Raw genomic sequence first — 25,398 nt, forward strand, 5'->3', positions numbered from 1 at the left:
AGACATGAAGATCAGTGAAAATGTCTTCAAGTGCAGTCGCAAAAACCATCATGTGCTATGATGAAACTGGCTCTCATGAGGACCGCCACAGGAATGGAAGACCCAGAGTTACCTCTGCTGCAGAGGATAAGTTCATTAGAGTTACCAGCCTCAGAAATTGCAGCCCAAATAAATGCTTCATTGAGTTCAGACACATCTCAACATCAACTGTTCAGAGGAGACTGTGTGAATCAGGCCTTCATGGTCGAATTGCTGCAAAGAAAGCACCATTAAAGGACACCAATAATAAGAAGAGACATGCTTGGGCCAAGAAACACGAACAATGGACATTAGACCGGTGGAAATTTGTCCTTTGGTCTGGAGGTTTTTGGTTCCAACCGCTGTGTCTTTGTGAGACGCGGTGTGGGTGAACGGATGATCTCCGCATGTGTATTTCCCACCGTAAAGCATGGAGGAGGAGGTGTTATGTTGTGGGGGTGCTTTGCTGGTGACACTGTCTGTGATTTATTTAGAATTGAAGGCACACTTAACCAGCATGGCTACCACAGCATTCTGCATTGATACACCATCCCATCTGGTTTGGGCTTAGTGGGACTATTTGTTTTTCAACAGGACAATGACCCAACACAACTCCAGGCTGTGTACGGGCTATTTTACCAAGAAGGAGAGTGATGGAGTGCTGCATCAGATGACCTGGCCTCCACAATCCCCTGACCTCAACCCAATTTAGATGGTTTGGGATGAGTTGGACCGCGGAGTGAAGGAAAAGCAGCCAACAAGTGCTCAGCATATGTGGGAACTCCTTCAAGACTGTTGGAAAAGCATTCCAGGTGAAGCTGGTTGAGAGAATGCCAAGAGTGTGCAAAGCTGTTATCAAGGGAAAGGGTGGCTATTTGAAGAATCTCAAATATAAAATATATTTTGATTTGTTTAACACTTTTTTGGTTACTACATGATTCCATATGTGTTATTTCAGAGTTTTACATTTTACATTTTAGTCATTTAGCAGACACTCTTATCCAGAGCGACTTACAGTTAGTGCATACTATATATATGTGTCATACTTTTGATGTGTTCATTATTATTCTACAATGTAGAAAATAGTTTTAAAAAAATAAGAAAAACCCTTGAATGAGTAGGTGTTCTAAACCTTTTGACCAGTAGTGTACATCCTCCTTGACTGCCCTCCCTCTACCCTAGAACCTATATCCTAAAACCAGTGCCTGCTCTGATTCCCCCTGTGGTGTGGCAGGCCTCTGATGGTAGTTTATAGACAGATACAGTGAGGTCAGGTGACAGTGATCCCTGTAGGTGGGTTAGTTATAGACATGGAGAGCCATTGACACAATATGAATGACACCTCCTCTGAGGCTTATTTCATAGTCAGTCATTCATGAGCAGTAATTGGAATGAATGTGGTCACCATATTATCCATTATTATAGAAAGTAATGTTCCTCTCTGAGGACAATAAAGTGTAACTATCCAAAGCAGAGTTTTCTCCCTTTACAGATTGGTTATGTAATAAAGAAAGGATGATAACCCTACTGTATTTTAAAAGATAACTTTTCAGAGGGAGAATAGAAAGGTGTTTACCCCCACGGTATCTCAGAAACCATATTACTAGGAGGTGGGAGTCTGGGATTCTAGTCATCTTTCCCCGTTCTAAAATGGAAGATTAGGTATCAGAGATGGATCCTTCATTACACTACCTTTACCTTTTGTTTCAACATCTCCTCAGTGTTCTCTCTTGGGTTATTATGAGGAATACAGTGGACCGCACAAAAACGAGATAGAAGGCAATCAATATAGCAGTCTGGCTAAATGTATTACCTCTCACAGGACCCACACTTCTGTGTCTCCAAGCATCCATTTCTCTCCCAGCGATTGGCTTTAGTTTTCCTTGATTATCTTGATTCATGGCAAGGCCCTGGGGCGGCATCTTCTTTCCCAAAGGCTTGAATGAACGCTGGTTTGAGGGAGAATGGAATAGCCCCAGTGTAATCGTGCTGTAAAATATTTATTCAGGAGAAAAGCCTTTATTGGGTCTAAGTATGGTGCTGTGGTGTGTGTGTATTTAGTATTTTGTTAGGATCCCCATTAGCTAGTGCTAAAGCAGCAGCTACTCTTCCTGGGGTCCAAACAAAACATAAAACATTACATAATTAAGCAATAAGGCCCGAGGGGGTGTGGTATGTGGCCAATATGCCACGGCTAAGGGCTGTTCTTAAGCACGACGCAACGCGGAGTGCCTGGATACAGACATACAGTGGGGGAAAAAAGTATTTAGTCAGCCACCAATTGTGCAAGTTCTCCCACTTAAAAAGATGAGAGAGGCCTGTAATTTTCATCATAGGTACACGTCAACTATGACAGACAAATTTAGATTTTTTTTCCAGAAAATCACATTGTAGGATTTTTTATGAATTTATTTGCAAATTATGGTGGAAAATAAGTATTTGGTCACCTACAAACAAGCACGATTTCTGGCTCTCACAGACCTGTAACTTCTTCTTTAAGAGGCTCCTCTGTCCTCCACTCGTTACCTGTATTAATGGCACCTGTTTGAACTTGTTATCAGTATAAAAGACACCTGTCCACAACCTCAAACAGTCACACTCCAAACTCCACTATGGCCAAGACCAAAGAGCTGTCAAAGGACACCAGAAACAAAATTGTAGACCTGCACCAGGCTGGGAAGACTGAATCTGCAATAGGTAAGCAGCTTGTTTTGAAGAAATCAACTGTGGGAGCAATTATTAGGAAATGGAAGACATACAAGACCACTGATAATCTCCCTCGATCTGAGGCTCCACGCAAGATCTCACCCCGTGGGGTCAAAATGATCACAAGAACGGTGAGCAAAAATCCCAGAACCACACGGGGGGACCTAGTGAATGACCTGCAGAGAGCTGGGACCAAAGTAACAAAGCCTACCATCAGTAACACACTACGCCGCCAGGGACTCAAATCCTGCAGTGCAAGACGTGTCCCCCTGCTTAAGCCAGTACATGACAGTACAAAATCCTACAATGTGATTTTCTGGATTTTCTTTTCTCATTTTGTCTGTCATAGTTGACGTGTACCTTTGATGAAAATTACAGGCCTCTCTCATCTTTTAAAGTGGGAGAACTTGCACAATTGGTGGCTGACTAAATACTTTTTTTCCCCACTGTATACCACAAACCTCCGAGGTGCCTTATTGCTATTATAAACTGGATACCAATGTAATTAGAGCAGTAAAAATAAATGTTTTGTGATACCTGTGGTATACGGTCTAATATAAAACGGCTGTCAGCCAATCAGCATTCAGGGCTCGAACCACCCAGTTTATAATACATAATAATAGACAAGTACAGCACAAGGACATAACTACATAAAGTGTGTGTACCTATGTATTTACTTATATATTTACATAATTGTATGGATAGATGAACGCATTAATGGGTGTACGTATCATGAATGGATACTTACATTCAAAGCTTGTTACAATATCCATGAACATTGTTTGAACAAAAATAATTATGTTTATTCGGCATTCATTTGGTAAACCTTAATGATCTTATGCTGAGATATAGTCACACCACTTCATCAATATCTAGATATAGTCCCGTGTAGCTCAGTTGGTAGAGCATGGCGCTTGCAACGCCAGGGTTTTGGGTTCGATTCCCACGGGGGACCAGTATGAAAATGTATGCACTCACTAACTGTAATTCGCTCTGAATAAGAGCATCTGCTAAATGACTAAAATGTAATAGACAATGAACCCTGCTCTCCTTTTTACATGACAAAGTCTATGTGTCCACAGTTCCTGTTCTTCAAGTGACAGTAGATATATTCATTTATTTATGCACAAATTAATGCATAACATTTTAAGTTCTCTCTTCTTTCTCATGTCTTTCATTTTTCAAGATATGGCACAAAAAATCCCTCTAATCAACATTCAAATGAGTGTTTAGGTCCTCTGTCCAAAGATGCTGGTGTTAGGGCGCCACCTATTGACTGAAAGTAGAAATGCATTGAGATATAAAAAACAAAAATCATTTTATGATTGGTGCAGAAGGTATTGTTTCAGTTCTGTGGGGATCTGGAGACCATGGATTGAACTAAGTCTGGCCTTTCCCAAAATCTTCCTGATGGACAGTTGGCACAGCTGCATCAGACGAGACACTCCTGGCCAGGCATCCAAGAAGAAATCATAATTTAGAACGACAGAAATACATTTTCAGGGTTAGATGTTTTAAATGATACAAGAACAGTGTAAATAGTATCAAAATCTATTACTATATCATGGTATCACATTGCAAGAACCAATAACCCTTTCACAAACACCAGCATATGTATGATAGGTTTAATTTCAAGTATACAAGCAGTTCAAAACACCACCAAAATCTTGTGTATCAGATAGATCCATTGGGGGACTAGCTACCTGCTCTGTGGCCCAGCACTAGTTTCTCCACGGGGCTGTTGGGAGAGGCCAGGTCCAGGGGCCGTTTGCCCTGTGTGTCTCTGCTGCTGCAGTCAGCCCCATGCTCCAGCAGAACAGACATCAGCTCAGGGTTGGACAGACGGGCTGCCACGTGCAAAGGAGAATCCCCATCCTTACTGCTGTTCACACTAGCACCTGACCGAGAGTGTATATTTATGGATATTGTGTGGAAAATGTATGGATTTTGTATGTACAGTAAATGTCATATAACAGTGCCAGGTGAATCAGCCTCAACCTACACTATATATACAAAAGTATGTGGATACCCTTTCAAATTAGTGGATTCAGCTATTCCTGACAGGTGTATAAAATCGAGTGCACAGCCATGCAATCTCCATAGACAAACATTGGCAGTAGAATGGCCTTACTGAAGAGCTCAGTGACTTTCAACGTGGTACCGTCATAGGATGCCACCTTTCCAACAAGTCAGTTTGTCAAATTTCTGCCCTGCTAGAGCTGCCCCGGTCAAATGTAAGTGCTGTTATTATGAAGTGGAAACGTCTAGGAGCAACAACGGCTCAGCCGCTTAGTGGTAGGCCACACAAGCTCACAGAATGGAACCACCGAGTGCTGAAGTGCGCAGCGCGTGAAAATCTTCTGTCCTCGGTTGCAACACTCACTACCGAGTTCCAAACTGCCTCTGGAAGCAACGTCAGCACAAGAACTGTTCGCCAGGAGCTTCTTGAAATGGGTTTCCATGGCCGAGCAGCCACACACAAGCCTAAGATCACCATGCTCAGTGCCAAGCGTCGGCTGGAGTGCTGTAAAGCTCATCGCCATTAGACTCTGGAGCAGAGGAAACGCATTCTCTGGAGTGATGAATCACGCTTCACCATCTGACAGTCCGACGGTTTGGTGGATGCCAGAAGAACTTTACGTGTACCAATGCATAGTGCCAATTGTAAAGTTTGGTGGAGGAGGAATAATGGTCTGGGGCTGCTTTTCATTGTTTGGGCTAGGCCCCTTAGTCCCAGTGAAGGGAAATGTTAATGCTACAGCATACAATGACATTCTAGACGATTCTGTGCTTCCAACTTTGTGGTAACAGTTTGGGGAAGGCACTTTCCTGTTTCAGCATGACAATGCCCCCATGCACAAAGTGAGGTCCATACAGAAATAGTTTGTCGAGATTGGTGTGGAAGAACTTGACTGGCCTGCACAGAACCTTGACCTCAACCCCATCAAACACCTTTGGGTTGAATTGGAACGCAGACTGTGAGCCAGGCCTATTCGCCCAACATCAGTGCCCGATCTCACTAATACTATTGTGGCTGAATGGAAGCAAGTCCCCGCAGTAATGTTCCAACATCTAGTGGAAAGCCTTCCCAGAAGAGTGGAGGCTGTTATAACAGCAAAGGGGGGACCAACTCCATATTAATACCCATGATTTTGGAATGAGATGTTCGACAACCAGGTGTCCACATACTTTTGGTCATGTAGTGTATGTAATGTGCCTTGGTAAAATGTATTATATACTGCAGAACCTTGTGATAGAAGCACACTGGTCAATGTCTAGTGCAGATTCTACAGTATCTGTGTAATAATAACAAAAGGAAGAGAATCCACTTTCATACCTAGCTGAACCAATTTCTTCACAGTGCTCAGATGCTGATTGGTGCAGGCAGTGTAGAGTGGGGAGCCTGATTGGTCAGTGTGTTGATTGACATCTGCCCCGTGATGAACCAGAGACTCAATGCACTCTGGGTGACCTGGACAGCGATATCATCAAGGAATAAAGAACAGTGTGTGGGATCTGCTTTGAAAAAGTGCTTACAGTATCTAAATCTAGGGAATGATACATTTCATGACACTTATCATAACAAAATAAATCAACGTGACCATGGTTTAACAAATGGTGGCAGCATCTCCCATAAAATGCTTCAACAACAGTACGTTTTTAGGTAATGGTGCCCTTTTTTATTTTATAAAAGCTGACACGTTTTGACTTTCATCTTTGTCAAAGTGCTGTAGCTACTGTATATTAACCTTTGAGAGAGAAAAAAGTAATGCATCATGATCCCTTCATAATGCTATTTTCTCCAACATTTTGTCATCCCTACAGGGATTTTCCCTTTACTACTTTGGCACAAGCTGCAGTGCAGTCTTCAGTGAATCACGTGGCTACTGCCTTGGCTGATGCACCACGGATAGGGTTGCAAAATTCCAGGAACTTTCAATAAATTCTCTGGTTTTCCCCAAATCCCGGTTGGAGGATTCCCGGTGTCAGGAGGGATTAAGCAGGAAAATCTGTTACCCTCCAACCAGGATTTCTAGAAAACCAGGGAATTTATTGAACGTTCCCAGAATTTTGCAACCCTAACTGCCACGGAATCTGCCGAGGCTGCTCCTCCTCCTTGCTCGGGCAGGTTTCGGCGGTCGTCGTCCCCGGAGTACTAGCTACCACCGTTGTATGTTTCTATGTTCGTTTGCTTTTGTCTGATTGTTGTACACCTGTGGTTAGTTAGCGTTGATTATGTGTCCTATAAGTTCTCATTTTGTTAGTCATGTGTTGTGTGTTATTGAGCTTCCTGTCTTCGTGTCTGTATTGGTTTTCCCTCCTTGTGTTTTAGGAGAGGTTTTCGCACTTGTTGTGCGCGTTAGTATTTTTCCTGTTAGTTTACGCCTGTGTGCGTATCGCTCGTCTCCGGGCACTTTTGCTCGTATTGATCTACTAAAGACTGTTGAACGAAGCTTCTGTGTCCTGCGCCTGATTCCCGCACCTTCCACATACAGCACTCCTGACAGAATAACACACCAAGATGGAATCAGCGGAAACAGCACTAGCATCCGAGTCCCTGGAGGAGCGCGTCCGCGAGCAGAACGACCAGATCAACCGCATCGGGACCGCCCTTCAGGACGTTATAAACACTGCACCGATGGGAGAACAGAGGGGCACCCACATCTCCCCCTACCTTGCCATCACCATCGGCCAGTCCGCCCATCCAAGCTCCGGAACCCAGTGGGATTCGGCTCTCGCTCCCGAGGGCGTATGATGGTACCACTGCCGGGTGTCTGGGGTTCCTCCTGCAGGTGGAACTATACCTGGCCACCGTACACCCGGCGCCCTCGGGACACGAGAGCGTTTCCGCCCTCATCTCCTGTCTCACCGGCAAGGCGTTGGAGTGGGCCAACGCCGAATGGAGGAGGATAGACGCCGCCACGATCACATACGCGGAGTTCTCCCGCCGCTTCAGGGCTGTGTTCGACCATCCACCTGAGGGGAAAGCGGCGGGGGAGCGTCTATTCTACCTCCGGCAGGGGAGGAGGAGCGCCCAGGAATTTGCACTGGAGTTCCGGACTCTAGCGGCTGACACAGGGTGGAATGAGCGGGCCCTCATCGATCATTATCGTTGTAGTCTTCGGGAGGACGTCCGTCGAGAGCTGGCCTGCAGGGATACCAGTCTCACGTTCGACCAGTTGGTGGACATGTCCGTCCGGCTGGACACCCTGCTGGCCACCCGCGGACGTTCCGAGTGGGGTTCGTCCATTCCACCCTCCAGCACCTCCGAGCCGAGCCCTATGGAGCTCGGGGGTGCTGGCGCTAGAGAGAAGAGGGGAAGGAGCACGAGGGGGGCCATCCCCTGCACCAACTGTGGCCGTGGAGGACACACCGCGGCCAGGTGTTGGGGAGGGTCTCCTAGGGGAGAGGACGGCAGGCCCTGCACTGGGGAGTCCTTCCAGGTGAGTAGGCGTCCCACTTACCCAGAGCTCTCTGTTGTGCACTTCTGTATACCTGTGCGATTTCCACAGGTTGCACCTCATTCCCAGCATAAGGCGCTAGTAGATTCAGGCGCAGCTGGGAATTTTGTTGATCGTAAATTTTGTTTAGAATTAGGGATTCCCCTACTTCCTGTTGACATCCCATTTCCTGTTCATGCCCTAGATAGCCGTCCGTTGGGATCGGGGTTGATCAGGGAAGTCACAGCGCCACTTAGGATGTGTACGCAGGGGGGTCATGAGGAGACTATCCAGCTATATCTTATCGACTCTCCTGCGTATCCGGTGGTGCTGGGAATTCCCTGGTTGAGTACCCATGATCCTTCTATTTCGTGGCAAGAGAGGGCTCTTAAGGAGTAGGTCTGCCCAGTGTGAGAGGAGATGTTTGGGTGTTTCCGTGGGGGCGACCTCGGTGGAGAGTCCAAACCAGGTGTCCTCACTGCGCATTCCCACTGAGTATGAGGATTTGGCACTTGTGTTTAGTAAATCGAGGGCGACGCGTTTGCCTCCTCATAGACAGGGGGATTGTGCGATAGACCTCCAGGCAGGAGCAGCGCTTCCGCGGAGCCATGTGTATCCTCTGTCCCAAGAGGAGAAGAGGGCTATGGAAACTTACATAGCCGAATCTCTAAGACAAGGATACATACGGCCCTCCATTTTCCCATGCGTCCTCGAGCTTCTTTTTTGTGAAGAAAAAGGATGGAGGGTTGCGCCCTTGCATAGATTACCGTAGTCTCAATCAGATCACTGTGAAGTACAGTTATCCACTCCCTCTGATTGCGACTATGACTGAGTCTTTGCACGGAGCCCGTTTCTTCACGAAACTGGATCTCAGGAGCGCATATAACTTGGTGTGCATTAGGGAGGGCGATGAATGGAAAACGGCATTTAGTACCACCTCGGGTCATTACGAGTATGATGAATGCTCCTTCAGTCTTCCAATCCTTCGTGGATGAGATTTTCAGGGACATGCAGGGGCAGGGGCAGGGTGTGGTCGTGTACATAGATGACATCCTGGTTTACTCGCCTACCCGAGACGAGCATGTAGCCCTGGTGCATCGTGTGTTGGGTAGGCTGTTGGAGCACGACCTGTATGTCAAGGCAGAGAAATGTCTGTTTTTCCAGGAGTCGGTCTCCTTTCTGGGTTATCAGTTATCCGCGTCAGGGGTGAAGATGGAGGTTGACCGGGTATCAGCCGTGCGTAATTGGCAAACCCCAACCACCGTGAAAGAGGTGCAGCAGTTATTGGGTTTTGCGAATTACTACCGGAGGTTTATCCGGGGTTTTGGACAGGTGGCAGCTCCCATAACGTCTCTTCTGAAGGGGGGTCCGGTGCGATTGCAGTGGTCAGCGGAGGCGGACAGGGCATTTGGGAGACTGAAGGCCCTGTTTACCTCGGCTCCAGTGCTTGCGCATCCGGATCCCGCCTTACCATTTCAGGTAGAGGTGGACGCGTCTGAGGCCGGTATAGGGGCCGTGCTATCACAACGGTCCGGCACGGCACCTAAACTCCGCCCCTGTGCTTTCTACTCTAAAAAGCTCAGCCCGGCGGAGCGTAATTATGATGTAGGAGACAGGGAGCTGTTAGCCGTGGTTCAAGCCCTAAAGGTGTGGAGACATTGGCTTGAGGGGGCTCAACACCCTTTTCTCATTTTGACTGACCACCGTAACCTGGAGTACATTCGGGCAGCTAGGAGACTGAACCCTCGCCAGGCTCGGTGGAACATGTTTCTAACCCGGTTTGTATTTAAAATCACGTACATCCCTGGGTCCCAGAACGGTAAGGCAGACGCCCTGTCCCGGCGGTATGACACAGAGGAGAGGTCCGTTGAGCCCACTTCCATACTGCCGGAGTCTTGTCTAGTGGCACCGGTAGTGTGGGAGGTCGATGCTGAAATCGAGCGGGCGTTGCGTACCGACCCTAGTCCTCCACAGTGCCCGGTGGGTCGGACGTACGTTCCGCTCGAGGTTCGGGATCGACTTATTTATTGGGCTCACACGTCACCCTCCTCTGGACATCCAGGTATTGGCCGGACTGTGCACTGCCTTAGCGCTAAGTACTGGTGGCCAACGTTAGCCAGGGATGTGAGGGTTTATGTCTCCTCCTGTTCGGTGTGCGCCCAGTGTAAGGCGCCCAGACATCTGCCCAGGGGTAAGTTACAACCCCTGCCCGTTCCACAACAACCCTTGTCTCACCTCTCGGTGGACTTTGTTACAGACCTTCCCCCCTCTCAGGGGAATACCACCATACTGGTCGTTGTGGATCGGTTCTCTAAAGCCTGTCGTCTTCTCCCAATGCCAGGTCTTCCCACTGCCTTGCAGACCGCTGAGGCACTATTCACCCACGTCTTCCGGCATTACGGGGTACCCGAGAATATAGTGTCTGATCGAGGTCCCCAGTTCACCTCCCGAGTCTGGAGAGCGTTCATGGAGCGCCTGGGGGTCTCGGTGAGCCTTACCTCGGGGTACCACCCGGAGAGTAATGGGCAGGTAGAACGTGTGAACCAGGATGTGGGTAGGTTTCTGAGGTCGTATTGCCAGGGCCGGCCGGAGGAGTGGGCGAGGTATATTCCCTGGGCAGAGATGTCCCAGAATTCTCTTCGCCACTCCTCCACCAACCTAACCCCTTTCCAATGTGTGTTAGGTTACCAGCCGGTTCTGGCACCGTGGCATCAGAGCCAGATCGAGGCCCCTGCGGTGGATGAGTGGGTAGGGCGCTCGGAGGAGACGTGGAACGCTGCACACGTCCATCTGCAGCGGGCCATCCGTCGACAAAAAGCGAGCGCCGATCTCCACCGCAGTGAGGGGCCGGTGTACGCACCTGGAGATCGAGTCTGGCTCTCGACCAGAAACCTACCCCTCCGCCTGCCCTGCCGGAAGCTGGGTCGACGGTTTGTAGGGCCCTTTAAAGTCCTGAGGAGATTGAACGAGGTGTGTTACAGGTTACTACTACCTATTGAGTATAAGAATATTAACCCCTCGTTCCATGTGTCTCTTCTCAGGCCGGTGGTAGCTGGTCCACTCCAGGAAGGTGAGATAGCAGAGACTCCTCCGCCCCCATTGGACATCGAGGGGGCTCCGGCGTACACAGTTCGGTCCATCTTGGATTCGAGATGTCGGATGGGGGGTCTCCAATATCTTGTGGAGTGGGAGGGGTACGGCCCGGAGGAGCGGTGCTGGGTGCCGAGGAGGGACATCCTAGACCCGTCTCTCCTGACTGAGTTCCACCGTAGTCACCCTACGCGCGTCCTCCTGGTCGTCCCCGAGGCCGGGGTCGGCGCACGGCTGGAGCCACGCGTCAAGGGGGGGGTACTGTCACGGAATCTGCCGAGGCTGCTCCTCCTCCTTGCTCGGGCAGGTTTCGGCGGTCGTCGTCCCCGGAGTACTAGCTACCACCGTTGTATGTTTCTATGTTCGTTTGCTTTTGTCTGATTGTTGTACACCTGTGGTTAGTTAGCGTTGATTATGTGTCCTATAAGTTCTCGTTTTCTTAGTCATGTGTTATGTGTTATTGAGCTTCCTGTCTTCGTGTCTGTATTGGTTTTCCCTCCTTGTGTTTTAGGAGAGGTTTTCGCACTTGTTGTGCGCGTTAGTATTTTTCCTGTTAGTTTACGCCTGTGTGCGTATCGCTCGTCTCCGGGCACTTTTGCTCGTATTGATCTACTAAAGACTGTGTTGAACGAAGCTTCTGTGTCCTGCGCCTGATTCCCGCACCTTCCACATACAGCACTCCTGACACTAACCACAGAGGATCTATCTATCTATTAGCAGTACGTCCTTCAGAATGTGAACCCTGACCTTTGGCTGTGGCCTGGTGGATGTGGGAGGCTGAGAGGCTGGATCCTTGGGGTGAGGCTCCGTGCTGGAGGAGCAGGGTCACACAGACCGCGTGGCCCTGTGCACAGGCCTCTGACAGGGGGGTGGTCCGCTCCAATGTGGGGACGTTCACCTGGTACCACAGACAACAACATGCACTCATCAGCTCTACTGAACAGCTCTTATCTTACATCCAATACATCTTGCCACATCCCTCTACCATCCTATCAAAACCAACAAAAGTACTTGTTATAGCCTGCTGAGAAGGTTAACACTCCTCTGTCTGTCACATTGTAATCATATTTATTTTTTATTTTTTTCATACCCCCTGTGGGAATCAAACCCACAACCCTGGCGTTGTAAACACCATGCTCTATCAACTGAGCTACATCCCTGCAGGCCATTCCCTCCCCTACCCTGGACGACGCTGGGCCAATTGCGCGTCGCCCCATTGGTCTCCCGGTCGCGGCCGGCTATGACAGAGCCCCCTATCATGAATGGGGGACCAATCTGACTCAATATCTTACAAGAGAAGAACAACATGCATAAGATAATTCAAATATACATACATTAATTAGCCAAAGCATGGATATAGACAAGTGGATACTTTTAGTGTATCGCACCAAGCAGTCTATTACTCACCACTCATCAAAGGGTTGGAGAGAAAAACAACAGATCCAGTCTGAGTTGCATTGTTGCTCTGGTTGTCACTGCTGTGTCCTGTGGCCTGTCTCATTGTTGACCTATAGAGTTCCTCAAATCAGACAGCAGTCTAGTAGTCTGTCTTGCACCATCGGTTTTGTAACATCAGCAACTGGACTGTGACCTGTCGCTGGTGTCAATATATATCTGTACCCATCTGTTCCTGAACTGTTTTTGGGGTGTTTTTGGCATCAGGTCCCAACTCAGAGCTTGTGATGTCATTTCCCCTCAGACTCAGAGTCTGCTATGCAGGAAGTGGGTTTGAATGCCCTACTGGGCTGGTTTTTACAGTGCACATGGTGCTCATTAAGAACCAATGGTGGGGCAGAGAGAGTGAGTGGAAGCCTGTTGAGCAGGTCTGTAACTTGACACTGTCATCACAAACAGTCCACTCAAAGACAGACCATATAAACTATATACGGCAGTACAATAATGACAAGATGAACATTTAACACTTATAAGACGGGTCCAGTATAAGAAGGAGGGAGAGAGGGAAGGAGAGGGCTTGATAAAGAAATATAGAGGGGGGAGAGGGGGAAGTGGAGGAAGAGAGAGTTGGGGCTGGAAAGACACATAGGAAAAATCCTGTGTGTTATTGGAAAGAAATGCAGTTCAAATAGCTGGCTGGATAGGCTTTTAAATGCCTACATTTTACAAGGAGGAATTCAAAGCTCACAGAGATTTGCCAGAGAGAGAAATTTGCCAGAAACCAATTTATGCTCCCTACTTTTTCCATTTGGAGGATACAATGTTGTCTTAGAGAGGAAATACACCAGAAAGTCTTACTTACTTACTGCATTGTCTGGCATAGGTTCATCTTTCGTGGACAGACTATGTAAACATAAATCGAGCATCCGACCAGTTACGTGAGACTTTAGTTCTGGGTTAACCAAGATTAGACATAGGTACCACAGGAAGCTGGTGATGGGAGGACGGCTCACAATAATGGCTGGAATGGAGTAAATGTAATGGTATCAAACACATGGAAATAATGTCCTCCCCAATTAAGGTGCCACCAGCCACCTGTGATAGGTACACTGGCATCATCAACCACTGACACTGCCCAAAGCAGATCCGCTATGATAATAAACTAATCATCCACATAAATTAGTTGATTTTTAAATACCCCAAATTTGCTACCCCTCATTGACATTATCGAGAGGCAAACACGTGACAGTGAGAAAACATGACAAGGCACTCCTTATACACATTCTGTGACATGCACTCTTCATGGATGCAACGAGGTGATTCTCTATCCCAAGGACAGTCCAGATGAAAACATTCTTTAGAAGTTATTTTATCCACCATCAGATGACAGTAGCAGAGAGAGGTTTGTTCAGAGAGAGAACGAGACAGAGAGAGAAGAGAGAGAGAGCGCTCCAGGGGGTGCTGCAAAATCAAATAGCCTACTATCAATCAATCAAATGTATTTATAAAGCCCTTTTTACATCAGCAGCAAACCCCAAACAGCAAGCAATGCAGATGTAGAAGCACAGTGGCTAGCAAAAACTCCCTAGAAAGGCAGAAACCTAGGAAGAAACCTAGAGAGGAACCAGGCTCTGAGGGGTGGCCAGTCCTCTTCTGGCTGTGCCGGTTGGAGATTATAAGAGTACATGGCCATTAAGGCCAAATTGTTCTTCAAGATGTTCAAATGTTCATAGATGACCAGCAGGGTTGTAGAGGGTACAACAGGTCAGTACCTCAGGAGTAAATTATGTCGATTAAATCCCTGCCACTGTAAACCTAACACACAAATTACTTTGTGCCTTGTCATAGAAGGTGCATGGATTAGAATAGTTTACCATTGCATAAACCCACTGAATGCCCTCTCTGTAATCAATGCATATTCATAGCTCCTTTGTTTCGTTCCACAAATCCTTTCCGCACCTGCTTTTCTGGTTCTTAGAGTTGGAATGCAGAAGCTCCCTACCTACTCAGGTCACGGTGCTGCGCATTAGGGTGTTCATAATCTATCTGTCTGGACAGGGTAGGGCCTAGTAACTTTCCTACTGTATTTCAACTTTCGAATGTAGCCTACCTACATTAAAATCACTCTAAACGACTGCATAGTATCACGTTCTTGTATAGTTGGGTCAATTGTTGTAGTAGAAAATGTAAACGTTTGCATACTGTGCATTTCCTATTTTCCACTAGGACTACAGCCCCTGCTATTTATTAAAGGTGAGTCACAGTCTCTTCCTGAACACACATTGATACACTTATTTTTCATACACTCTTAATGCAATCTATATTTAATATTGTAGAGGCATGGACAACTTGTTGGAAAAATTTAACTGAACAAAGAGTAAGCCTTTACACTCCAAATGTCAGAGCAACATTCTTTTGTAGGCTCTTACCAATGTTGGGCAGTTAAACCCTGACTGGAAATATTAAATAGAAGCACATGATGATTCAACCCGTGATTTTCACTAGGAGCAGCTCATACCACGACTAAATGAATGAATTTCCCTTTATTTTCTCCCCTGACACCGTAGCCTGCTTTTCTGCATCTAGTCCATGATGGCATCCCCAAGGCTTGAGACGTTCTGCTGCCCAAACAGAGACGCATCGACCGAATTTGTCATTACTTTTCAACCCCTCTTCTTTAGCGCCATTTGCATCGGTAGCGCAGGTTTAAGTTTGATATTTTCTATATTACAACTTTTGCCCAAACGTAGGGGTTACAGACGCCTTGGACAGTACCCTCTTCCTAAACCAGCGTCTTCGTCGAGAATATTGTTTATCATCAGCATATGTGATATACTGGGATGTGCAGGTAAGGAAATATCCCGTTACTTTTCATCAACACTTTCCATGTCACTGCCGATACGATGGAGAGTTTACTCAAAGATTATAATTGTGTCAGCCTACTTTACTGTGAACTTTTTAATTGTTCATCATAGCCTATGACAATGGAATCAAATATTGTAGCTAGTGAAACACCAGTTCTTATCATATGCAATAGGGCATATTGCTCAATTTGCTCATTTTGTAACAGCTCTCAGTCTCACATGGAAATCCACTCATGGCACATCATGTAGCTAAGCCTAGTTATGATGACGCATGAGCCAACATTTTCAAGTTGTTATAAACCATTTCAGCATTGTGAAAGAATGGACTCTTACCAGCTTGTTTTCATAACGGCCACTAAATTATACACAATGAAGAAAATACAGTATAGTGCCACAAGCCTACCCTTGGACTGATTTGTCTCCTGGCAGTGTCTAAATGAGGCAATTTATAGGCCTAGCTACTATAGTAGGAATGTAGTTTCAGTTTCTTAACATCACCTAGGCAACTGTTTGAAATGAGAATATGAGCTGGATAATGCCTTGATATAGTAATATTAGAATTAGACTAATGTGAGAGGTGTAGTCTAGTCAGCTTACAATGCTTGAATTGTTCACTGGTGACATTTTATGGCGTCGAAGCCCTCTCTGAAATAGTCACAAAATGGACATTTGTCACACAAAATGATAGCATGCTAAATCAAAGCACTTTAAGTTGAGTCATGGCCTTTACTAGAAGGTCTAGTAGTGAGATAAGACACTAATGGAGAGAAGAAGAGCTGACTGAGGACTGCTGTCCTTTTGTGAGAATAATACTGATGGACTGATCAATTCTATTCTTCATTTAAGTTAGTATGCTGATATATTTGTTTAAATGAAAACATATGTCATTGTCTACTGGGAAAATGACATAAGAACACAATGATTCAACAAGTTAAATCAATTGGTAGTGAGAAATGATACATTTGACATTCTCTACCCACAAAAGTACGTCTTTCTTTGTTATTTTGCTTCTACAAAAGGTGTCAAAGAATAATCTAATTAAGCTGAATAGTATGTGGTTCCAGTTTCTCCCAGCAAGGTTGTTTTCCCACAGCAAATAAAAAAACTTTAATAAGTTCATCATGCCACATTTCAGCCAAAGCACACTAGAGCATCAAGTACATCACGTTAAGTTACTGAAGTATACTCACACGTTTCCCAGCGTCACAGCACAGTGCAGCAGGGCAGCCCTATCGGATGCAGGAAGCGGAAAGGCCCTTATGAACGCTGGGAGGCCTCTAGTATTTCCATTACACTTGTAACCACAATAAGAAGGATTCCATGACAGAATCACATTAACAAGGTGTATAATAACATGAGCCAAATAAGCAACAGCTTCATTATCTGTTTCCAGTGTTAATTAAAGCCATTATTTAACTCCAGTATAATACCCTGTAATGTGTGTATGATGCTATGGTGATTTCCGTCCACCTCACAAAGATGACAGTTTAACGGACAGATGTTTAAAAATCACTCTCTATTTCTATTTAGTTTCTGTGATCTGAGTCATGTTGCATTTGTTTGACCGTTCACTTCTTTTAGGTCTATTGAATGTATCATCAATGGAGACTCATTGACCTCCATACAGTCAGGAGCCTTATAAAACAGATCTTCATGAGATGTCTTGAGATGTCTTGTTGTGTTTGTCTCCTCCAGGTATCATAGTGAGGTCATCCATCTGGCTGGGCCTGCCCAACCTCGTCAAAGGGATCAATGTGGCCAACAACAGCGACGTGTGGCCAGAGGTGTTCTGCGTCGGCAGTGCAGTACGTATGATACCAACGTCTAGGACTTTTTCCTGACCATGTGACCTGACCAGGAGAAACTCCTGACCTGGCAGAAGAAGAGTTACGGCAGGTAGCCTAGCGGTTAAGAGCGTTGGGCCTGTAACCGAAAGGTTGCTGGTTTGAATCTCTGAGCTGACTAGGTGAAAAATCTGTCAATGTGCCCTTGAGCAAGGCACTTAACCCTAATTGTTCCTGTAAGTCACTCTGGATAAGAGCGTCTACTAAATGACAAAAAGGAGCTCAGCAAATATACAGTACTGAGAGGACCGGGCTAGTAGATTATATTTTACATTAGAAACAGTCTTGTGGGCCTCCCGAGTGGCGCAGCAGTCTAAGGCACTTCATGTGGTCCTCTGTAACTCAATTGGTAGAGCATGGTGCTTGTAACGCCAGGGTAGTGGGTTCGATCCCCGGGACCACCCATACGTAAAAATGTATGCACACGTGACTGTAAGTTGCTTTGGATAAAAGCGTCTGCTAATTGGCATAATTGTTTAATTTAATCTCAGTGCTTGAGGTGTCACTACAGCTTCGGATTCGATCCCAGGCTGTGTCACAGCCAGCTGTGACCGGGAGACCCATGAGGCGGCACCCAATTCGCCCAGTGTTGTCCGGGTTAGGGGAGAGTTTGGCCGGCCGGGATTTCCTTGTCCCATCGCGCTCTAGCAACTCCTTGTGGCAGGCCGGGTGCTGCAAGCTGACTTCGGTCGCCAGCTGGAGGGTGTTTCCTCCGACACATTGGTGCGGCTGGCTTCCGGGTTAAGCGAGCAGTGTGTCAAGAAGCAGTGCGGCTTGGCAGGGTTGTGTTTCGGAGGACACATGGCTCTCGACCTTCGCCTCTCCCGAGTCCATAGGGGAGTTGCAGCGATGGGACAAGACTGTAACTACCAATTGGATATCACGAAAAGGGGTAAAAGTACAAACAAATAAAAAATACAGTCACTTGCATGACAACATGGTGCTTAAAGGAGTTATTGTTGCGAAGAACCATAAAAAAACACATCTCACTGCACACAGCAGAGAATGTTGAGGGAAGTCAGGAGTGTTGAACCAACACCTTTATTTAGAGAATTTGAAATTCCCTGAGTAAGTAAATTACTCTGCATGAAGCATTTAACAACCGTGATCCCGTTTTTGGGTCTTGGACACACTGACACACAGAGATGGTCATACCTAGTTGCAACTCTCACCCTGTGATCGTTATGCATGCAGAGCCACGTACATAGGCCTATTTGAAATAAAAGAGATTAGACCTAGATTAGATTTAGTTACATTAAAAAGCTATCCGTTACTTATCAAGGAGAGATTCTGCACCATGTATATTATCCTCCTGTATGATGCTTGTTGCAGTATGGTTTATATACAGTGGGTTGTTCTGATGTTGAGTCTGGTTTGTGTTCCCCAGATGTGGATCCAGCTGTTCTTCAGTGCATCCTTCTGGTGGACCTTCTGTTACGCTGTGGACGTCTTCCTTGTGGTCAAAAGATCTGCAGGAATCAGGTATGCTATACTCTCCTCCTGCTATCAATCACATTCTGCAATATCACTTCTATATCAAATGTGTTTTCTCTCAATCAGTGGTGGCTGGTGTCACTTTAAATGGAGAGGATGGGCTCATAGTAATAGCTGGAACGGAATAAATAGAATGGTCTCAAACACATCAAACACCTGGTTTCCATGGTTTCTATGTGTTTGATATACTTCCATTCATTATTATGAGCCACCCCCCCCCACTAGCCTCCTCTGCTCTCAATATACTCTTGGCTATGTCTCCAGCTGGGAAAAAGTACCACTGCCTCTGATGTGCGCTCTCATCAATATAACATCAGTAACTCGCAATATAATATAGCTACAACTCCTCAATATAAAACTCCTGTGTCTTTCCAGATGGGGAAAAGGACCACTGCGACTGATAGTCTGATGTAGCGCAAAAACAAATATTGTGTTTAATTATTCATACTGTACTAATGATATGCCACTTCCATTAGGCAGAGAATGTGAAAATCTGCTCTTCAGTTCTGATACCACTTCTCTCTGGGCTTTACCGTGTATCTCATATGTAGCCTGACCAGGTGAATCCAGGTGAAAGCTATGATCCCTTATTGATGTCACTTGTTAAATCCACTTCAATCAGTGTAGATGAAGGGGAGCAGGTTAAAGAAGGATTTTTGAGACAAAATATTGAAGTGTCTTTGATGGGGGTATGGTAGTAGTTGCTAGGCGCACAGGTTTGTGTCAAGAACTGCAACACTGCTGGGTTTTTCACGCTCAACAGTTTCCCGTGTGTATCAAGAACCCACCCAAAGGACATCCAGCCAACTTGACACAACTGTGGGAAGCATTGGAGTCAACATGGGCCAGCATCCCTGTGGAACACTTTCGACACCTTGTAGAGTCCATGCCCGACGGATTGAGGCTGTTCTGTGGGAGGGTGCAACTCAATATTTGGATGGTGTCCTTAATGTTTTGTACATTTAGTGTATGTTTATGTGTTGAAAGCTTTGCCTGGCTCATGAATCATGACTGGGGCCCTGTGTTTTAGTAAATAATGTCACATGACCTGGATTCTAACCTCTATTTTAAGCCTTTTCCAGAAATTAGAAATACACAAAAAATGAAAGCAATTGTCTAAAGAATGTGCTGGACCATCTGACATAAAAAGAAAAGGGGACAGATTGATGAAAAAGCTTTAAATAAAGATTCAAATCCAGGTCCTGTGACATGATTAACCAAAACATAGGGCCCCATGACATGTGATGTCTTGTTGTTCCGTCAGTACCATCATCCTGTATCACATGATCACATGGGGTCTGGCCGTGTTGCTGTGTGTGGAGGGTGTGGCCATGCTCTACTACCCATCCATCTCCAGGTATGTCAACAGCTCGCCATTGGCTGTGTCTGTGACATCAAGTTTGTGTTGTCGTGAATCACACTGACAATGTAGGCTTGTGAAGTTGTGACACCATTTATGTACTGCTGACTGTCAACATACTTGGATGAGTGAACATTGTCTTAGGATACATGATGATTAGGGATGTATGATTATAACATTGTGCTGACAGGTGTGTTTTTGTATTTTCTGTGCAGGGAGAATAACGTGAATAACATGTTTTGCTTTTATCCTTGATGTTAGACCAGTGCATTCCAAGACCTGTGCTGTACACTGACAGTCAATAGCCCAATTGTAGGATTTTGCCAATGAGACCCTTTATCTACTTCCCCAGAGTCAAATTAACTTGTGGATAACATTTATATGTACTGTATCTGCGTCCAGTATGAAGGAAGGTAGATGCAATTACATAAAAATTGAATCCACCAGTTCATCTGATTTTGAAAAGTAGATAAAGGGCTTCACTGTCAAAATCCAGAACTACCCCTTTAAATGACTGAGGATTGTGGTGTGTAAACCCAACATGTCTCTGAACTGCTTCTCCTGTGATCCTTCCCCCATGCCTGGAGGATACATATATGGTCGTGTGATGTGCAGTGCGTTTCTCTCAGTGTGCTCTCTCGTGTTGCAGCTGTGAGAATGGCCTGCAGCATGCCATTCCTCACTACATCACTACCTACGCTCCTCTACTGCTGGTGCTAATAGTCAACCCTACGCTGTTCGCCAGGACTGTGTCTGCAGGTCAGTTCAAACTGCCCCTCTGGTGCTGGCTAGCTGTTTATGATACAGAGCACTAGACAGGCAAAATGCATCCCAAATGGCACCCTATTCGCTATTTAGTGCACTACTTTTGACCAGGGACCACAGGCCGCATCCACAGGCACACTCATATCAGATATTCCATACAGAGATAAATACTAACAGCTCTATTGTATTTACATGTATAGGCCTACAGAAATGTGTTTAAATGGGTTCATTCTTTTATAGCTATTCTTTTTCAAAATAAACATTCTGTGATTATTGTAAAACCAGAAAGAAAGAAAGAAAGAAAGAAAGAAAGTGAACGTTTGTTTTTTCCATTCAGTGACATCATTATTGAAGGGACGACAAGGGATCTACACAGAAAACGAGAGACGCCTGGGAACAGAGATAAAAATACGCTTCTTCAAAATCATGCTGGTCTTCTTTATTTGGTAAGAAACTTCTCTTTATCTTAGAATAAACCAGAATATTGCATTTCATTGTGGTATACACAGTATGCAGTCTGTAACATTTATCCTGTCTTCTATTGTATTGTGTTAGCCAAACAGCATACAAAGCTTGACGGCAAGTAAATGGGTTATGGAGGAATCTATATTACAGCTCCTGGGAACAAAGTCAACTTAAATTTGATTAAGTTAAGGCAACTGTCCTTCCTGGCAATGCTGGAGAATGGCTTATGTTTGAGCTTCTTTCATAAAGTCCATGACCTTCCTTAAAGAGGTCATACTTATAATGCTGTAGTGTAAATCCATTTATTTCTAAAAAGCACTTTCAGAACATTATGGAGAGCTGCAGAGGCCCTTGAATTCTAAGATCCAAGTTTCCAAATTGAATAACTGGCACTTCAACTGATTTTTTACTACACTTTTTATCAATTACTTTAAGGCTGTGTTTACACAAGCAGCCCAATTCTGATCTTTTTTTTCACTAATTGGTCTTTTGAAAAGATCTGATGTGATTGGTCAAAAGACCAATTAGTGGAATACATATCAGAATCGGGCTGCCTGTGTCAACTCAGCCATAGAGACCTAATTTGGCATATTGTAGGTAGCCCTGGGTGAATCTGTCTAGTCAGCAAAGGAAGTTAACTAATTTTTATAATAAAAAATAAGCTTCATTATAAAAAAGTATTGAAATTCAGTATGCTTTCCTGAGATTAATGTACGATACCTTTATCATACATTATCCCACTTTTCAGCTGGCTTCCCAACATCATCAATGAGAGCCTGCTGTTTTACCTGGAGATGCAGACCGATATAAAAGCTGGTGACCTGAAGAATATACGAAACGCAGCCCTCATCACATGGTTTATCATGGTGGGTTCACTGTCAATACATTTACTTTATAGTAAACGATCTTGGCCAGAAGTTTTCGTTTGTGCAGCAAACGTGTCCAGCACCAATGTTAGTGTGTTATACTGAAGGCTCAGGTTTGTTCATATCTGAAGGTCTCTGTGTTGTGTTCTACTGTTTCCAGGGGATCTTGAACCCCATGTCAGGCTTCCTCAACACGCTGGCCTTCCATGGCTGGACGGGCTTCAAAGTGGACTGCAGCCTGCAGAGGAGGAGGGAGCTGGCCTGGGACTCAGCTTCCACCTCTGCGGCTAACGCGGGGGGCTACAACCCCATCGTGGGCTCCACCCTGCTCTACCAGAGCCATGTCCAGGAGGCCAAGAACATGACAGGCAAGAACATGACAGGCAACGGGCAGCCGGCCTCCGACGCCATCAGCGTCCTATCAGAAGGTAATGGGCATGTGTGGCTGCAGAGCGGGGAGAATGGCAATGGTAACTCCCCAGTGTATCAAGGCTGGTGAAACCTGTTGTACACACGCTGGGCATCATCTAACGTTACATTCTACAGTGCATGGTGCTGCCAATAAAGCTGCACTCAGTTTGTTTCATATCATACCAGCAAGTATGGGTTTGGTTTTATATTATAAAGTTATAGATGACTTCAGACCAATAGGGAATGTGCCTCACTCACTGGGCAAAGGTTTCCTTAGTAAATCCAGTTTTGATATAATAATACTGTCAGAGATTGTCCCCCAGGACCAGCTTAGATGATGTATTGTAGAGGATGATGGTCTGAGCCAGGAGAAATGACCAGGGAAAGAAGGCTTTTGTTCTCCTCATGAAATGACATGTACTGTTTGTGTAGTGTAGTAGAACATGTATTGAACTGCGATTTGCTGCTGCATCTTTTAACTCCATAATGTCAAATATTTATGCTCTCACACACGAGGACAAAAATATAACATGTATTTTGGGAGAAATGTATGTTTTTGTTGGTAGTTTTTTAAAAGTGTTCTACTATTTAAGCAGACTTAGGCCTTGATTCAATCAGATCGAGCGTTAACCCGCATTGGCAGACATCCGCATAGCAGATGTTTTGGCGATGTTGGAGGTGTAACTGTGGTATGAGCTGACACATTTCAGCGGCTGCTCTAGTGTCACAAACCACTCCTTATTATCCCTAGCGCATTAGAAGTTCAAACCGTTGCTGGGAAGTGTAGACTAATGCATGGTTTCATGTTCATTTATAGCCTATCAGTCTAATCGAGGTGTAGACATTAGAAAATCACGCATTCGAGTGTTTGAACTTGTAACACGGCTGCATGGGATTTGTTAGGATTATAAAGTTGTCTGGTTTGGTTGCATCCAATGGCAGTGTGCGCGATAAGCTAACGCAAGGAGCCGCTTTTGGATTTGACAGCTCTAACGCAGTTCCTCCTCCGACACAGCCAATACAACCGCTATGCAGGTGTCAGCTAGTTCGGATCTGATAGAATCTAGCCCTTAGTGAGTCGTTTCGGTGCACAATTTCAAGATAATGTACACAAATATTTAATGTTTTTGATTGATGTTCAGGATCTCTGACAGTGATCCTGACTTTTTAATGAAAACCCCTCATGAAATAAAGAACAACTTTCAAGGCTTTAGTGTTTCTTGTTTATGAATTTGGCCCTGTATTATGGCTCTCAAGGATCGTATATTATCCCATGGGAATTCAGTTTCAATATAGAGTTGGCTTGTTGTTTTTTGGGTTTAACAAGAGGATCCAAACATATATTTGAACCCATAACAACACATGTAAATACAGTCTTGTCTAAACTATTCAAAAAATCCCAATGGTAAGAGATATGCTACTTGTATGAAGGTGTTGTGCATGCCTTGAATGAAGAGAGCTGCAGCAGAGGCATTTTAGACATTTGGGAGTTTTGATTTGAAGTGTAAGAGAAGGGATATATATACCCGCCTTAACTCAGTCATCTCCCCTATTCCCTATTTTGTCTTGCTAGGTTCAGAGTCTAGTACAATTGAAATCCACATTTCCACTGAGCACCGAGACTATGAGGAGATAGACGCAGATGGAGAATCGTTGGGGAGCTCTGCAAGGCACTAGCTGGAGCCACCTGCATCACCTGCTGCCAGCTTCCACTCTCTGCACCTCGTCTTTGTCTAACTCCCATTGAGTAACTCCCCTGTCTTTTAGGCCGCATCCTAAATGGCACCCTATTCCCTATATAGTGCACTACTTTGACCATGGGCCATAGGGTTCTGGTCAAAAGTAGTGCACTTTATAGGGAATAGGGTGCCATTTGGGATGCAGAGTTAGACCCTGTCCCTGATCTCTGTTGGAAAACCATGAACCCATAGACACGTCTCTAGATCCACCAGCAGTGTTAAAAATTGTCTGTCTACCTGTTCCATTTCAGTTATTTTCTCTTTAGGATTGCCATTTCATTACTACTGTAGCATAGTTAAGAAAGGTTTGATGTTATCAAAGAACAACATGACACACTTGGCCGTCCGTCTGCTTCTCATATCTCTGGTGTCCATATATGACAGGCCCCAAAGGGTTTGCCAGTTAATTTGCCTCAGCACTGAACACACCGCCCTCCTAATCACCATTGGCTAAAGACAGTGTGGTGTTACGTTATTGAACTATCAACTGTACAGTAATGGAATAGTCCCCAAGGCTACCTCACGGTGTCTCATGTTCAATTCAGATAGGCAATAGTACAAACCTGACATTTCTTATTGATGATGAACCTAGAGGCTGCCTTTTAAAATGTGCCTTATTACTCCAGAAACGTATTCAATGCAACACATCAGCAGATCCACAGTGTACTGTACGTATGCATGTATGCCTTGTGCACATAATTAGCCCCCAAAAGCATAAAAGAACGGGAATATAAATCCTCTTTACCTGAGATGCTGTTTATAGGTAAACGATTTGTAGATAGGGTTTTGAACGTTACATTGTTAACCTTGTACTTTGGTTCTATTTTATACAGTATTAAACATTGTGCAATTGTTGAGGTTTTGTGATAGTGTTATCTTTAACCCAAATTGAAGGAGGGTAAGCATTTTGTAATTTCTTTCAAGTTTGATGTGTCATCAT

At 45.2% G+C, this 25,398-nt stretch overlaps 2 protein-coding genes across 2 annotated transcripts; one reads left to right on the plus strand and one right to left on the minus strand.

Annotated features, from left to right (window-relative positions):
* Positions 1-3,973: 3,973 nt before the first annotated feature.
* LOC311143804 (ankyrin repeat and SOCS box protein 5-like) lies at positions 3,974-12,944 on the minus strand (the record flags this gene model as incomplete). The annotated part of the gene is made up of 5 exons (XM_084179684.1): positions 3,974-4,171; positions 4,428-4,622; positions 6,062-6,196; positions 12,003-12,153; positions 12,876-12,944. 5 exons carry the CDS (start codon positions 12,942-12,944, stop codon positions 4,044-4,046), a joined length of 678 nt encoding a protein of 225 aa, XP_084035810.1. The 3' UTR covers positions 3,974-4,043.
* Positions 12,945-15,239: 2,295 nt separating this feature from the next.
* On the plus strand, positions 15,240-25,313 carry LOC311143455 (G-protein coupled receptor 143-like; the record flags this gene model as incomplete). The annotated part of the gene is made up of 9 exons (XM_084179272.1): positions 15,240-15,498; positions 17,210-17,319; positions 18,746-18,840; positions 20,117-20,209; positions 20,862-20,971; positions 21,315-21,423; positions 22,191-22,308; positions 22,469-22,736; positions 24,293-25,313. The coding sequence occupies 9 exons, from the start codon at positions 15,240-15,242 to the stop codon at positions 24,394-24,396; spliced, it is 1,266 nt and encodes a 421-aa protein (XP_084035398.1). The 3' UTR covers positions 24,397-25,313.
* Positions 25,314-25,398: the final 85 nt, after the last annotated feature.

This window comes from Coregonus lavaretus (assembly GCF_964263955.1).
Source record: "Coregonus lavaretus genome assembly, chromosome: 16".
NCBI classification, from domain to species: Eukaryota; Metazoa; Chordata; class Actinopteri; order Salmoniformes; family Salmonidae; genus Coregonus; species Coregonus lavaretus.